The sequence below is a fragment of the Ruditapes philippinarum genome, unplaced genomic scaffold, assembly GCF_026571515.1.
Source record: "Ruditapes philippinarum isolate M1 unplaced genomic scaffold, ASM2657151v2 ctg56_1_1_1_1, whole genome shotgun sequence".
Taxonomy (NCBI): Eukaryota; Metazoa; Mollusca; class Bivalvia; order Venerida; family Veneridae; genus Ruditapes; species Ruditapes philippinarum.
In genome coordinates, this window is record NW_026862156.1 from 126,492 (window position 1) to 144,182 (window position 17,691).

The following is a 17,691-nucleotide window of genomic DNA, read 5'->3' on the forward strand; positions in this document are numbered from 1 at the left end:
AGACCCCTATTAATTTTGGGGTCACTAGGTCAAAGGTCAAGGTCACAATTACCTTAAAACCAAAAACAGTTTCCGGAGCATAACGTAAGTTCCATTTGGGCCACTATATTCAAACTTCATAGGATGATTGTCCATATTGGGTAGAAGACACCTATTGATTTTGGGGTCACAAGGTCAAAGGTGAAAGTCACTTTTACTTTAATACTGAAAACAGTTTCCAGAGCATAACTTAAGTTCCATTTGGCCCATAATATTCAAACTTCATAGGATGATTGTCCATATAGTATAGAAGACCCCTATTGATTTTGGGGTCACAAGGTCAAAGGTCAAGGTCACTTTTACCTTAAAATTGAAAACAGTTTCCGGAGCATAACTAAAGTTCCATTTGGCCCACAATATTCAAACTTCTTAGGATGATTGTCCATATTAAGTAGAAGACCCCTATTGATTTTGGGATCACAAGGTCAAAGGTTAAGGTCATTATTAATAACTTAAGTATTCAGCAACCTACAGCTGTAAAATTTTATAGGATGAACAGCTAATTCTCATGTCTTACAAATGCTTCATCCTTACTAAAAAAAACACTTTCGGGCATATAATGCTCCGCCTAGCGGTGCTCTCGTTATATATTTTTGAACCTCATAAAATAAAAAAGAGTTTTCCTCGACTGATAAATTTTCTTTTCCATAAAGGAGAGTACTTGTACTTAATGGATGAAAAGAGCGAGTGGAAGTGAAAAGTTGGAGTCTTTGAACACCAAAAAGTTTACAATTAAAAAAGAAATGTTCAGCATCCTCCTTGATATGGCAAAACTCAAAAACAGGGGAGTTTGCTAAGTGATTTCTATACAGATCATCATTCAAATTACTACATCTATTTCTTAAACGTGCATGGTAAACAGATGTTAATCTTTCTCCAATTAAATAATATTTAGGGACAAATGTGGGTTTGAATTTATCCTTGAGTTTAGTTTTGAACACATTTAAAGAAGGCGAGTCACGTATCTCATTATCAAGACTATTCCATGCCGAAATTGCTGAGGGTATAAATGATCTAGAAAATATTTCTGTTCGTCGTGCTATTGTTACGTAATTATCGTTATTTCTAAGGTTATATTGGCTACTTTCTGATACAAAATTTGGGAACAAAGTGTCCAGATAACTTGGAAGCTCCCCATTTTTAGCTTTATACATTATTGATAATTTTTGCATTAAACGGCGATTTGCTAAAGAGACCCAACCTATTTCGTGCAGAAGTCTTTCTATAGACACTGAGCGAGTCAAACAGTTACTAAGCGCGCAGATTCGTATTGCATTTTTTCAATTTTTTCTTTTTCATATAAGGTACAACTATCCCAAATAACACAAGCATATTCTTGTAAAGGCCTCATATAGGAAATATAAATTTGATTTAATGTTGTTCTATTTAATTTGAACTTTAATAAACGCATAGAACCTAATATTTTGGATGCCAAGTTAGTTATATTATTAATATGTTCATGCCAAGTTCCATCATCACTTAAGGTTACCCCAAATGCCTGTGGTGTTGAGTGTAATTATGTTGAAAATTGTTGAAGTACAAAAAAGGTCTTTCATTTCTAATAAGAGAACAAAATAATACTTCTGTCTTATTAAGATTAAACGTTACAAGCCATTGGTCTGCCCATTCAGTAATAGTTTTAAGATCAATATTTAGAGTCATTTTATTATATATATTTAGAATCATCGCTTGTTACTGATAAAGAACTATCATCTTCAAAAAGATTTATTCATTTACGTTGATAACACACATCAATACCTAGGCTTTATTTGACTAACACCTGTCAGACTGGAAAGAGTCAACTTTCTTAAAGACTAATTAATTAAATCTTAATTTAGTTAATCTAACTGTTAAAACCAACTAAGTCCTGAAACCGATTAAAACCACTTTCATGACTGTTAATAATACATGATGACCTGCAATTAAAATTACTATGAAACGTGTGAATATCGAGTGACAACATCTCACCTTGATGTCGCCGACCTTTGATCAGTCGGCTATTTTCACACTTCGACTAATTGAGATGAAAATATGTTGGACTTTAATTGATGGGACCAAATTTTCTTTTCGACTAAACAGTAGTCTCGGTAAGTCAAAATTTGACCTAAGCGGAGTTAAAATACAAAGATAAAGAAGGAAATTTGACGGGACTTTAGAAATTCTTCGACGAACACAGAATTTTGAGTAAAGCGATTATGACTTATTGAGAGTCAACTGTATTTTCTTTCAAAATAAACATTTCTTTTTTAATGAAATTTTAGTAAATGATGTAAAATTATATTTTGAATTTTATGGTTAGCTATGAAACAAGTATATAATTGATTTGAAGGAAGAAAATGATGGATAATGCAATAAGAACTGTGTCGTATGTACAAAACTTTAAAAAAAATTCTGGCCCGCTTCGAGTTGCAAGTTCGCTATAACTTTTGTTTGACAAAATAGTTGTGCAAGCAACATAAACCGAAGTGGAAAATAGTGGAGCTTGTTAATACATATATCTGGTTTACAATCATTTCCAACAAAATGAGTAATAAACAAAAACGTATGTTTTTCGTTCCAAGATGACGGCTTTTGTTTAGGTTTTGTAGAATACGACGCAGTTTTGATTCCCAGCCCTGTTCTAGTGGGTGTCTACCAAGTTTGTTCAAATAAAAGCCCTGGCGTTAAAATTAGCCACACCCCAGGGGTCATTTATTATCCTGATATGTATATAGTAAAAAGTTCCAAAAGACTTCTTCTCTATAACTACAAGAGCTATAGCTTAGTTTTAATGCAAGGGCAGTATATTAAAATTGCATCATCTGTATGTCTGTGTGTTCACTTACAAAACATTTGTATCTTGACTGTAACTTTGTCATACATTGAAGAATTTTAACATAACTTGGCACTAATTTCAACCACATCATGATGATTTGAGTTAAAAGGTACTCACTATTGTCTGTTATATTTGGTAGGTAGTTACCTTGGGTTGTCCTCTAACTAAGGCTGGAGTTGGGGATTACTGGAAACACGACACTTGTTCAAAAAATATTTTTTTAACTTTTGCTCTTACGGCCTTTACAGCCTTTGATGACTAATGTACATTTATTATCCCTTGCCAAAAGGCGGCGGGTGATATTGAAATAGTCTCCGTCCTTCCGTCCAACATTTTTGTCCAGAGCAAGTATTTGAGGTATCAACTTGAAACTTCATAGGTGGATAGATAATATTGAGGAGGAGTGCAGTGCACAAGAATGATAACTCTTCCCTGCATAATTTTTGAGTTATTGCCCTTTGTTATTTTTCATACTTAATTTTTGTCCAGAGCATAACTCAAAAAAGCCTTTGAGATATCAATATGAAACTTTATAGGTGGATAGATTTCACTCAGGAGGTGTTTGGTGCACAAGAATGATAACTCTATCCTTTATAATTTTTTAGTTAATGCCCTTTGTTATGTTTCATACTTTTTGTCCGGAGCTTATCTTAAAAGTGTTGGAGGTATCAACTTGAAACTTCATAGGTGGATAGATCTCATTGAGGGGGAGTGCAACACACAAGCCTACCCTGCATTATTTTTCATTTATTGCCCTTTGTTATTTTCAACCATCAGTATTCACATAGGTTTCAAATCTGTTATCACTTTGGCATCAGTTTTCATAATCAAAGGACCTCTTAAAATTGAATTATTCTGCTCTACTACATACATATTCTTCCAATGAGCAAACACATATTCGGCGGGGAACATGGCTTTTGTTACATTGACATATGTGCATGTCCAGGGAGCATCCATAACCTTCAGTTATATTTTTGTTTCAGGTTTCTGCTGCTGTTTGTTTTCTATTATCACCTGCAGCAAGTTTTATATCAGGAGAAACAGTGAAAGTAGATGCTGGAGCGAGTTTATACAGCACAATCTGGAAAATACCAGGTCAATAGTTTTATACTTTATTATTCCTGGCTGATAAAATTGGAAGAGTGATATTGAAGTGTCATTGTTCATCCATGAGTCCTGGCTTTTTATCTCACCTGACCAGAACATGCTCATTGTGAGCTATTGTGACCCCCTGCGTCCTTCGTCGTCAACGATCTCTTTAAACAACATCTCCTCTGAAACCAATGACTGCACATTAACCAAACTTTAAAGGAATCATTCTTAGGTGGTCCCTAAATGGTTCTGGTCTGTTGCTAAAGTAGGTCAGGGGGACAGAAAAGGAGTTTCAAAAATGCAAATTGAAAATATCTACTTGTCTGCAAGTACAAGGCAAGGAACTTTGATATTTGGTTTATGATACCACCTGTAGTTCCCGTTGTTCAAATTTTGTCCCTTGTGTAAAAATTGGCTCTGTCCCAAGGGGGTCATAGGTTTTCTTTATATGTAAATAGTAAAAACATAAACAATCTTCTTCTGAATTGTGGTTAAATAGGTTAGATATTTGGCATGAAACATTCTTTAGTAGACCTCTACCAAGGTTGTTCAAATAATAGCCCTGGGGTCAGAATTGGGATTGCCCCAGTGAGTCATTGATTTTTATTATGTACATACAGTAAAAAACTTAAAACATCATCTTGTCTGAAAGTATAAAGCCCATAGTTTTGATGTTTGGTATATAATATCATCTTGAGGTCCTCTACCAAACTTGTTCAAACTTGTCCCTAGTTTCAAAATTGACACTACCTTGGGTGGTCATAGGTTTTCCTTATATGTATCTAGTAAAAACTTATCTCAGGAATGACAAAGGCTAGAGGTTAGATATTTGGCATTAAACATTTTGTAGCAGACCTCTTTCAAATTATGGTCTTGGGGTCAAAATTGACTCTGCCTTAGGCGGTCATTGATTTCATTGTGTACATCTACAGTCGACTCTCCTTATCTCAAAGCCATCGGGACCCTCCAAAAAATATCGAGATAACGAAATGTCGAGATCAACGTATAAGGTTTGAACAAGGCAGTCACTGATTCTTACAAAGGCATGTGCATACTTAAAGTCAAATAAAATAAAAGTATGATATATCCATGTCTTGTTTTCTTGAGCCTAATATCCCAAAGTCGATATTTAACAAAGTTAAATTAGCGAATGTTTACCAGCGGAAATACAAGTCTGTGATAAAAACATAGAGTGAGGTTTACTCAGTAATACACCACTATAGTGAAAACGTTTTCAGCGTGGTCGATCCAGATATCCTCCCGGGTTGGTTATCATTTTCGAGATAGTTCTACTGCTGTTTGATATTTTTTTCGATGCTGTAAAACAATATTGCAACGATAATGTTTCTATACTGAACACTTTTTCATTTACATCAAAAGTCACAGTGAATTTAATAAAGTGCTCGAATATTTTATAAATAGCGGAAGATTCACTCATTTTGGACATAAGTAAATCAATACGTTAATTTGGTAAACTTTTATAAATAAAGCTTGACTTGTTACAAACATAGTCATCATTATGACACATGCTATTATGCTATGGTATTGTGACTGCATTAACACGTGGTCCCAAGTTCAGGTCTATTGCTTATCCACTTCCTGTTTACCGACTTAGTTAAATGTTCCACATTAATGGTCAATGGTAGGAAATTTTTGTGACATCACAGCTTCATGTTATTTGGTATACAAATGCAACCCGGCCATTTTTGTTTTTTACCCATTTTTATTGAAGTATTATCCAAATTTGTACTTTGTCTTCATTGTTAAAATTTCTCATGATGTAAGGCAGTAAGCATGCTACAGGAAGTGTATTTTTTAGCAACCTGTACTTTAAAGAAAAAAAGAGGTATTTCTATACTCTTGTTTGCATTCCTGTTGGCCAAAAATACTTTACATTTGACACTTACCTTTAAATGACACTAAAGACTTTTATAAACCTGGTGCTTGTTTTTTTAAAAAGAAAAATACTTTTAAGATCTCTTCCTTAAGTTGAGCGATATAGGGCCATCATGGCCCTCTTGTTATTGAAGAATTATCCATATTTGTACTTCGTCTTAATTGTTAAAATTTTCTTTATGTAAACACACTACAGGGAGTGTATTTTAGCAACCTGTACTTAAAAGAAAAAAAAGTGGTATTTCTTTCACTTGTTTGCATTCCTGTTGCTGTTGGCCTAAAATACTTTACATTTGACACTAACCTTTAAATGACATTATTTTTTTTTATAAACCTGGTGCTTGTTTTTGTGCCCCCACTTTAGTGGCAGGCATTTAGATTTACCCTTGTCCTTTCGTCCGTCCGTCCGTTCTCTTTTGTGTTGCATGTAACTCAAAAAGTATTTGACCTAGAGTCATAAAACTTTACAGGAATGTTGATCAGCATGTGTAGTTGTGCACCTGGGTATTTTCGTCTGGATTTATGTAGTATTTTTAGAGTTATTGCCCTTGACTTAGTGAAATTTTGCAATTTTCAACTTGTGTCACATGTAACTCAAAAAGAATTTGACCTAGAGTCATGAAACTTTACAGGAATGTTGATCAGCACCTGTAGTTGTGCACCTGGGTATTCTCGTCTGGATATTTTTAGTATTTTTAGAGTTATTGCCCTTGACTTAGTAAAATTTTGCAATTTTCAACTTGTGTCGCATGTAACTCAAAAAGTATTTGACCTAGAGTCATGAAACTTTACAGTTGACCCCTATTTATTTTGAGGTCATCAGGTCAAAGGTTAAGATCAGAAGGGCCTTGACTATAAAAATCTTCCACCCAATGTCATAAGTCTCCTTTCTTATTTGGCATGGAGGTTAGTCATGACCATTAAGTGACCCCTATCAATTTTGAGGTCACTGGATCAATGGTCAAGGTCACAGGGCTTTTAGTTCAAAAAGCTTGTCCACTCAATCGCTTAAGAATGCTTTGGTCAACAGTCTTCATATTTGGTATTGAGGTTGGTTATGACTAGTAGATGACTCCTATTCATTTTTAGGTGACTGTGTCAAAGGTCAAGGTCACAGGGACTTTTACTACAATAAGCTTGTCTGCTCAAATGCTTAAGAATGCCTGTGTGCAGTGTATTGATTTTGACATTTTCATATTTGTAGTATATAATTGATATGTTCTCATATATTCATAAGAAACACCCCCAGGCAAAGCTGCATGAATGGGGGGAGGGGTATTCAAGTCATGAAGTGGCAGTTTCAATTTTGAGGTCAGTAGGTCAAAGGTAAAGGTCACTTTGATCTTTGCCACTAAAACATGTAGAATACATAACTTAGCAATGCACTGGAGGTTGTCCTTGAGTTCTTAATTACCACTGTTGATTCTGACAAAGTGGTATTCATGCAATGACAGTGGCAGTTTTATTTTTTATTTTTCCATAACTGAACACTTCCATGTACCACTTTATGGCATGTTTCAAATACAGTTCATCTGTGGTCAAAAACTATGTTACACAGCCGAAATATGGAAGAACCTTGCTATCACTGTAGAGGATTACTGTTTAGGTAGAAATATCCTTGAAAAAAAGTCAGAAAGGTTGTTTAGATGGTTTCAATCTGGGATCAAAAACTAGGTCACACAACCCAGACTATGGAAAAATATTGTTTGCAAACTAGACGTAATATTGTTATCCCACATATTCTGAAAATTTGTAAGAAAGTTTATTTTGATGATTTCTAGCTCAGCTTTGAACATGGGTCATCCATGGTCAATAAATCTATACTGGGATCCTACATGTTTACCGGACAATCAGTTTACCGGACAAAATCTATTCCTGTAAAATAAGGCTTTATTTTTTGCTTCGATTAAGAAAATCATCCGGTCTGAATCGTACACACACTTTCTATTTCAAAGTAAATAACAACAAAACCACTCTCAGGCAAATATTGTCGATTCAGTTTTTTATTTACTAACATACCCTTTTTAGTCCCCTACCGGTTTACCGGAGGGGACTTTAGGTTTACCCTCCGTCCGTCTGTCCGTCTGTCTGTCTGTCTGTCTGTCTGTCAGTCTGTCTGTCTGTCTGTCTGTCTGTCTGTCAGTCCGTCAGTCCGTCCGTCCACAAAACTGGATCCCGCGATAACTTGAAAAGTACTGAAAATATTTTTATGAAACTTGATATATGGATAGATGGCAGTATGTAGATTATGCACGTCTTTTTCTTTTCTTCCTATGTTGAAAATTCTGGTTGCTATGGCAACACATAGGCTTAAAATATGGCAAATTTTACACATAAACTGGATCCAGTGATAACACAAAAAGTACTGGAAATATTTTTATGAAACTTGAAATATGGGTAGATGGCAGTCTGGAGATTATGCACGTCTTTTTCTTTTCTTCCTATGTTGAAAATTCTGGTTGCTATGGCAACAAATAGACTGAAAATATGCCAAATTTTACACATAAACTGGATCCTGTGTTCGCAAAAAGTAATAGAAATATTTTTATGAAACTTGTAATATGGGTAGATGGCAGTCTGGAGATTATGCACGTTTTTTCTTTTCTTCCTATGCTGAAAATTCTGGTTCCTATGGCAACACATAGACTGAAAATATGGCAAATTTTACACTTACACTGAATCCAGTGATAACTCAAAGTACTGGAAATATTTTTATGAAACTTGATATATGGGTAGATGGCAGTATTGAGATTATGCATGTCTTATCTGTTCTCCCTATTTTGAAAAAATATTGGTTGCCTTGGCAACAAATAGGCTTAAAACATGGCAAATATAACATTGTTTGTGATAAGTCAAAAAGAGCTGAAATTTTTTTATGAAATTGCATCTTTAATTCAAGAGTTATCTCCTCTTTAAGCATTTTGCTTTTAAAAATGTTATATTTTGGTAACAGGGATGTTTCAAATATTAACTTTAGAGTGTCCTTCAGTCCGTCTGTCTGTCTGTTCATAAAAACTGTTTCCTGTGATCACTTTTAAAGAACTTTTCCAACAAATTTACTTAAAATATAGAAAAATTGAAACATTAGTGAATGGCCATTGGCCCTTCAGAATGTTGATGGGGTTCTAACCGGTAGGGGACTTATGGATTGCTTGCAATACTAATATAATTGCTTGTGTTTACTAGTTATTCCATGACCTGGTCATGCGGGGGAATAATATGTTCTGCGCATTCCCGAATATTGAGGCCCTTAATGGGTTATTTTAGACAGGTTTTACTTTACTTTAACAAGCATGGCTGCCGTGTCTATTTTAGTGACATACTGGTTTTTTCCAGTATCTTCACATTGCCATTCAATAGTCTTAGTTTCCTTGCTTAATTTCAATTTAAGACTTTAAAAAAATTTGAAACACAGTGTCTGGTAAATTGAGTTGTCTACACGATCTTTTCCTCTCTTAATGCCCTACTTTAAAGACACATTTATACAGTCAAATGTTTAATTTTATGTTTGATAAAGGAATGTTTACGTATATTAAGAACCCACAATTATTTGGGTAAAATTTCATTCTTTTTTATTATACCCCCAAAAACGAAGTTTGGGGGAGTATATAGGAGTCACCCGGTGGTCGGTTGGTCGGTCGGGCGGTCGGTCGGTCGGTCGGTCCAGACGTCCGTTGCATTTTCCTTGTCCGGACCATAACTTGAAGACTAATGGTTGGAATTCAATATAACTACATACAATGGTCAAGCACATTGAGAGGAAGTGCAGTGCACAAGAACCATAACTCTATCTTGACTAATTACAGAGTTATTGCCCTTTGTTACTTTTCCTTGTCCGGGGCATAACTTGAAAACTACTGGTTGGAATTCAAAACAACTTCATACAATTGTCAAACACAATAAGGGGAAGTGCAGTGCACAAGAACCATAACTCTATCTTAAGTAATTACAGAGTTATTGCCCTTTGTTACTTTTCCATTGCTTTCTTTTGTCCGGACCATAACTTGAAGACTAATGGTTGGAATTCAATATAACTACATACAATGGTCAAGCACATTGAGAGGAAGTGCAGTGCACAAGAACCATAACTCTATCTTGACTAATTACAGAGTTACTGCCCTTTGTTACTTTTCCTTGTCCGGGCATAACTTGAACACTACTGGTTGGAATTCAAAACAACTTCATACAATTGTCAAACACAATAAGGGGAAGTGCAGTGCACAAGAACCATAACTCTATCTAAAGTAATTACAGAGTTATTGCCCTTTGTTACTTTTCCATTGCTTTCTTTTGTCCGGACCATAACTTGAAGACTAATGGTTGGAATTCAATATAACTACATACAATGGTCAAGCACATTGAGAGGAAGTGCAGTGCACAAGAACCATAACTCTATCTTGACTAATTACAGAGTTATTGCCCTTTGTTACTTTTCTGTGTCCGGGGCATAACTTGAAAACTACTGGTTGGAATTCAAAACAACTTCATACAATTGTCAAACACAGTAAGGGGAAGTGCAGTGCATAAGAACCATAACTCTATCTAAAGTAATTACAGAGTTATTGCCTTTTGTAACTTTTCCATTGCTTTCTTTTGTCCGGAGTATAACTTGAAGACTAATTGTTGGAATTCATTATAACTTCATACAATGGTCAAGCACATTGAGAGGAAGTGCAGTGCACAAGAACCATAACTCCATCTTGACTAATTACAGAGTTACTGCCCTTTGTTACTTTTCCATTGCTTTTTTTGTCCGGAGCATAACTTGAAGACTAATGGTTGGAATTCAATATAACTTCATACAATGGTCAAGCACATTGAGAGGAAGTGCAGTGCACAAGAACCATAACTTTATCTTGACAAATTACAGAGTTATTGCCCTTTGTTACTTTTCCTTGTCCAGAGCATAACTTCAAAACTACTGTTTGGAATTCAATACAACTTCATACAGTTGTCAAGGACATTAAAAGGAAGTGCAGTGCATAAGAGCCATAACTCCATTTTGACAAAATACAGAGTTACTGCCCTTTGATACTTTTCCTTGTCTGGAGCATAACTTAAAACGTACTGGTTGAAATTCAAAACAACTTCATACAATGGTCAAGCACAAAAAGAGGAAGTGCAGTGCACAAGAACTATAACTCCATCTTCAGTATTTATAGAGTTATTGCCCTTTGTTCCTTTTCTTTGTCTTTCTGGACTTATTACAGAGTAATTCAATAAAACTTCATCAATGGCCAACCACATTGAAAGGAAATGCAATATACAAGAACCACAACTATCTTTAATTGCCCACAACCATATTTCTATATTTCAATTCTTTTACAAGATATTCTGTTACTAGTAACATCCTCATTTCCTAAGCAGTTTTGTGGGGGTATTAATCACATTTAGTGATAGTTCTAGTTATTCTAAATAAAAGTTACAGCGACAAAACATCATATTTTGTCCGGTAATATGTAGGATCTCACAAACCAAAAATGGAATAACTTTATCACTCTAGAGGTTACACTTTAGCTCAAATATCCTGGAATTTGGTCAGAAGGGTTACTATTTTGTTTGAATGATTTGCGGTTCAGGTTTAATTATAGGTCATCTGAGGTCAAAAAAGGTCACAGCACATAAAAAGTTATAATGGAAAAAACCTTATAAACATTTGCACTATTTCAGGTGCAGATATGAATTTTATAATATCAGTTTAAGTTAATGCATTATGTCTGCCTTTCAATATGATAACAATATTGATCCAGAGTCTCAATAATCAGTTGAGCGATATAAGGGCCATCATGGCCTATTGTTTATATACAGCTATCACATTTTGACCATGTGCACAATTTCAGGTGTAGAATCAAATGACCTTAATATTGACCTAGTGACCAACATCCTTCAAATTCTTGTAATAAACATTAACTTTAAGCACTGCTTTCACACAAATAACAGTCTGTCCTCAGGTGAGCGCTTTGGGTCCAATGGCCTCGTTGTCCCCCGCCTTTTTGAAGAAAAAAGGGGGATGTAGAAATAGACTCTGTCCGTCTGTCCGTCCGTCCGTCCATCTGTCCGTCCGTCACACTTTCGTGTCCGGTCCATAACTTTGTCATTTATTGAAGGAATCTGAAAAAACTTGGCACAAATGTTTCTTATAATAAGACAATGTGTCATGTGCAACCAACAGACCCCTACCTCCAGGGTCAAGGTCAAAATAAAAGCCATGTGGGGTCAAAATTGGCCCCATCCTAGGGGGTCATTGTTTTTCCCTTTATGTATATAGTAAAACTTAAAAAATGTTCTTTTAAAACCCCAAAGAGCTAGAGCTCAGATATTTATCATGAAACATCTTCTTATAGGTGGCTACCAAGTTTGTTCAATCATGGCCGAGGCTCTTCTTTAAAACTTCACTTTACTGTTCATGTACTGATGTATTTGTCTTTGAAATAGTGAAAAGTTTAGCATAGCACCCGCTCAGTGGTGGCTCTTTAACATATATAATTCATATTAGTCATTGTGCGTTTTATTTTGTTTTAAGATCACAATAAGATACCTGCTTACAAATGGGAAACAGACAATGCTGGCTGTAATGATGAAGAGGATGGAACTAAATCAAAACTTTAATTCATTATGTGTACCTTGATATGCAAAGAGTCAAATGATATGTATTTAGCAGTCGGTGTTCATTGGTGCATTTAAGAAAAAGAAACAACAGTTACTTTAAGAATTGGACTGTAAGTTATCAAGGAAAACATGTATACATGCATATAATGATTGATATTAAATATTTCATCTGCAATATTGTTATCCCATGCCAATAAAAGCGGAAGTGGGATATCAATTGAACTGATGTTTGTCCATCCCTATCGGTTTCACAGCGTATACTCAATGGTCTGTAAAACTTGAAAAAATGCTGATTTTGGACTGAAAATTAATGTAATATTATCAATATTACAAGATTAATCATTAAGAAATTATTAATTTTATATAAAAATATAAGCATATTTCTTTTCTTTCTTTTTTTTTTCTTTTTTTGAGGCCCCAACTAGGTAACCCCATTTATTTACCCCGTAATAGGTATTAGAGGGTCGGGGTCATCCCCCTGATACCTTACATGATATCTACATTATATTACAATCATCGTCTAAAATAATATAATTACAATATACATTATATTTAAATATTCAATCACTTTTCATATAATAAGTATAACAAATATGTATGATTATGTATCATGCAAAAAAATCAAAGAAACAAAGAATATTGGTTTGGGGTAAATTAATTTAGTGCAGCCCATTTAGTTTATTAAAGTTCTTATAATTTGCCATCTTGGTCAAATTTGTATTTTTGTTAATATTCCACGCCAATTTAAGACTATTTCTAAACCAAGGTAATGTAAGTAACATGTTTTTTTCTCTTTGACAAATAAATATATCTTTTCAATTCTAAAAACAAAATATCATATTTAAATTATTAACTTTAGAACCTAAAATAAATGATTTACAATTAAAATGATCATCAAAATTATCTATATTGTCTTTCAGATATTGAAATAAAGATTGAATTTTTGGACATTCCCAAAATAAATGCAACAGAGTTTCCTCTTGGCAATTGCAAAAAGTACACATTTTTGTGTCGCCTCTACGGAGTAGTGGCGACATATAGGAATCACTTCTCCGTCGTCTGTCCGTCCGCACAAACATTTTAGGTATATGAGCTAACTAACAGTACACTGGGACAAAAGAGAACAAAGGACTTCATTCCGTTAATAATAGTTAGGTCATAAGGAAACAATAGTTAGCCCACAAGGAAACAAAAGAAAAGAACAAAAGAAATAGCTCATAAACCTGAAAAATTGGTACGTCCGTCCGTCTGTCTGTCCGTCCGTCACAAAACTTGTCCGGACTACTCCTCATAAACTACTGGTGCAATTTTTTTTTTGCCTAGTTATGGCCCTTTGATAAAAAGGTGTTTTTTTCTGTGTGTTGCCAGATACACAAAAGCTTGTCCGGACTACTCCTCATAAACTACTAGTGCAATTTTATCCTGACTTTACAGGAATGATCAGTACCAAGTCTAGTTGTGCATATTGTCAGCATTTTCAGGTTCAATGATTTTTGTCAGAGTTATGGCCCTTTAATAATTTTTATTTTTAAAGTTTGTCCGGACTACTTCTCTTATACCACTAATGCAATTTCAATGAAACTTTACAGGATTGATCTGTAGCTCAAGTACTTGCGCATATTGCAGGGGTTTTCCGGTTGAATAATTTTTGGCCGAGTTATGGCCCTTTGATAAAAAGGTGTTTTTTTCTGTGTGTTGCCAGATACACAAAAGCTTGTCCGGACTACTCCTCATAAACTACTGGTGCAATTTTATCCAAACTTTACAGGAATGATCAGTACCAAGTCTAGTTGTGCACTGTCCGTCTGTCTGTCCGTCTGTCACAAAACTTGTCCCAACATGAAATTGGCCATCATGAGGCGACACATGTGATCACTGATCGCTCTTGCACTGTTAACAATTTTCATTTTGAATAAAAGTGAGTTAGTTGCTAAAGTTCTATGAATTAGTCTTGTCTGAAACCACTGAATATAGGAATCTTTGGTACATTTAAATACATAACTTTATATTAAATTCCAATTTATATCAAAATTTGTAAAATATGAGTTCCATTTTTCTTGACATGTTGGTAATCTTTATAGTTTCATAACTATATTTCTTATTGTTGTTTAGTGTAATTAAAATAGGTTTGATATAACAACTCCTAATGGGGTATTGAACATAAATAAAATCTTTACAAATAGAAATGTCAAGCCTTTGCATGTATAATAATATTGCTTTTTTCAAACTATGATATTGTAAAAAGTGGACTTGATTTTGTGTCACTTGCTCTAAGTAAGTTAAATCTACAGAATCACCTTGTTGATTAATAAAATCATTAACAAATCTGATTCCTTTTTCATAAAAAAAATGTTGAATATAAAAAGTTTCTATTTCCTGCTAAAAAGTTGTGATTGTAAAACAATGGCGTGTGTAACACTTGTTCTAAACTATCTATACAAAGTTTATCTGTAAAAATCATATAGGCTTTTAAAACATCTATCCAAAAAGCATTTTTAGCTCACCTGAGCATATGCTCAGGGTGAGCTATTAGGATCACTCTTCGTCCGTCGTACGTCGTCCGTTGTCCGTTCACACTTTTAAAACGAGATCTCCTCTGAAACCATAAGGCAGATCATAATGAAACTTCACAGGGATGTTCCTTGTGTAAAGCCTTAACAAAGTTGTTCAAAGAATTCCATTCCATGCAGAACTCTGGTTGCCATGGCAACCAAAAGAAAAAACTTTAAATATCTTCTTCTAAAAAACCCAAAGAGCTAGAGCTTAGATATTTGGCATGAAACATTTTCTAGTGAGTGGCTACCAAGTTTGTTCAAATAAAAGCCCTGGGGTCAAAATTGGCCCCGCCCCGGGGGTCATTCATTTTCCTTATATGTTTATAACAAAAACTTAAAAGATCTTTTTTGAAAAAAAACAAATAGGTAGAGTTTAGATACTAAGCATGAAACATCTTCTAGTGAGTGTCTTCCAAGTTTGTTCAAATAAAAGCCCCGGGGTCAAAATTGGCCCCGCCCCGGGGGTCATTCATTTTTCTTATATGTGTATAACAAAAACTTACAAAATCTTCTTTGAAAAAACTCAAATAGCTAGAGTTTAGATATTAAGCACGAAGCATCTTCTAGTGAGTGTCTACAAAGTTTGTTTAAATAAAAGCCCTGGGGTCAAAATTGGCCCCGTCCCAGGGGACATTGATTTTCCTTATATGTGTATAGCAAAAACTTAAAAATCTTCTTTGAAAAAACCTGAATAGCTAGAGTTCAGATATTAAGCATGAAACATTGTCTAGTAAGTGTCTACAAAGATTGTTCAAATAAAAGCCCTGGGGTCAAAACTGGCCCTGCCCCAGGTGTGTCATTGTTTTTAACTATATGTGTAAAGAAAAAAACTTGAAAAAATCTTCTTTTAAAAAACCCAACAAGCTAGACCTTAGATGTTTAGCATGAAACATCTTCTAATGGGTGTCAACCAAGTTTGTTAAAAAAAAAGCCCTAGGGTTTAAACTGGCACCGCTCCGGGGGCCTATATACAGGTGAGCGACTTTAGGGCCATCATGGCCCTCTTGTTAATTTTATCAATTGTCAGTTTACAAAACAATTTACCTGTGCTAAACACTTTATCAATATTGAATAAAGCCATCACTAACTTATAACATTTACTGTTACTTTTAATAATATATCTTTTAAACCATTTTATCTTTACAGAATGTATATAACTGTCAATATCAATCATATTTAGACCACCTTCCTTATATGTTTTGATTACTACTGATTGCTTTAGCTTTGCTTTACCTTCCCATATAAAATTATAAAATAAGTCATTAAGTGTTTCAAAAAGTGTTTCATTAAGTGTTTCAAAAATACTGAATTAGGTGTTGGTAAACTTGTAAAACAATGAGTAAATAAAGGAAGGAGTATTGACTTAACAACAGTAATTTTTCCTATTTGTGTTAACATTCTTTATAAGCATATATCAGGTTTTTTTTTCTTCATATCTAATTTCCACTGTATTCGCAATGAATATCGCGAAAAATAGATTCGCTAATTTTTCCTTCAATTTTATATGTGGATTTTGTAGTTTCTGCAACTTGATGTTTTTTGGTTGCCTTGAAAAGGCGACATATAGAGGTTACTTTTGTCGGCGTCGTTGTAGGCATTGGCGTCCCCTAAAGCTTGTCCGGAGCATAACTCAGTCACTATAAGTCAGATTGACTCCAAACTTGGTATGCATGCTTCTTGCAATAACCTGAAGTGCAGTGCACAAGAACCAGTACTCTGCACTTTTTAATTTTTGACTTACTGCCTTTTGTTTATTTTCATACTTTATTTTTGTCCGGGCCATTTCTTCTATACAATAAAAGCCATTGACTGGAAACTTCATAGGATGATAGATCTCATTAAGAAGAAGGGCAGTGCTCAAGAACTGATACTCTGCACTTCTTATGTTTTGAGTTATTGCCCTTTGTTAATTTTCATTCTTTATATTTGTCTGGGTCATTTTCCTAAACTATAAAAGCTTTGGACATGAAACTTTATGGAACGATAGATCTCATGGAGATGAAGTGCAGTGCACAAAAACCTGTACTCCATGATTTTTGAGTTATTGCCCTTTGTTGATTTTTATTGATTTATTTATTTTTATATGCCTGAAAGAATTTCGGGCATATTATGTGATACCCCCTGGCGTTCGTCTGTCCGTCCGTCCGTTAGCAATTTTGTTTCCGGAGCATAACTTAAGTTCCATTTGGCCCACAATATTCAAACTTCATAGGATATTGCCCATATTGGGTAGAAGACCCCTATTTTGGGGTCACAAGGTCAAAGGTCAAGGTCACTATGACCTTAAAACTGAAAACAGTTTCCGGAGCATAACTTAAGTTCCATTTGGCCCACAGTGTTCGCCAAGAAAATTTTGGACTTGTGAGAGGCTAAAAATGACCCCAGATTGATCATAAGGTAACATGTAACCAACGCTGAAAAGCATTTGACTCTATCTCAATCCATTGAGAAGTTGCAGCACTTTGAAATCAATTTTGATGGAAAAAATCAACGCAAAATAGTGATTTTTGGCAATTTTGAGATGTCCCCTCGTTGCCATGGTATCAGAAATTTATGCCTGAGCATGTTGTTGCAAGGGCAATGGTCCAGTGAACATTTGTGCCAAGTTTGATTAGTATTAAAGCAGTTTTTGTGTCGCCTCTACGGAGTAGTGGCGACATATAGGGATCACTTCTCCGTTGTCTG

At 34.7% G+C, this 17,691-nt stretch overlaps 1 protein-coding gene across 1 annotated transcript in view; it reads left to right on the plus strand.

The window, feature by feature from the left end:
• Positions 1–12,831, plus strand: part of LOC132718126 (peroxisomal trans-2-enoyl-CoA reductase-like) — a 127,051-nt gene extending 114,220 nt beyond the window's left edge. Inside the window, exons 7-8 of the mRNA XM_060701753.1 lie at positions 3,838–3,949; positions 12,366–12,831. Of these exons, the coding sequence (XP_060557736.1) occupies positions 3,838–3,949; positions 12,366–12,451 (198 nt within the window). The 3' untranslated portion in view covers positions 12,452–12,831. The remainder of the gene's footprint in view (positions 1–3,837; positions 3,950–12,365) is intronic.
• The last annotated feature ends 4,860 nt before the right edge of the window (positions 12,832–17,691 follow it).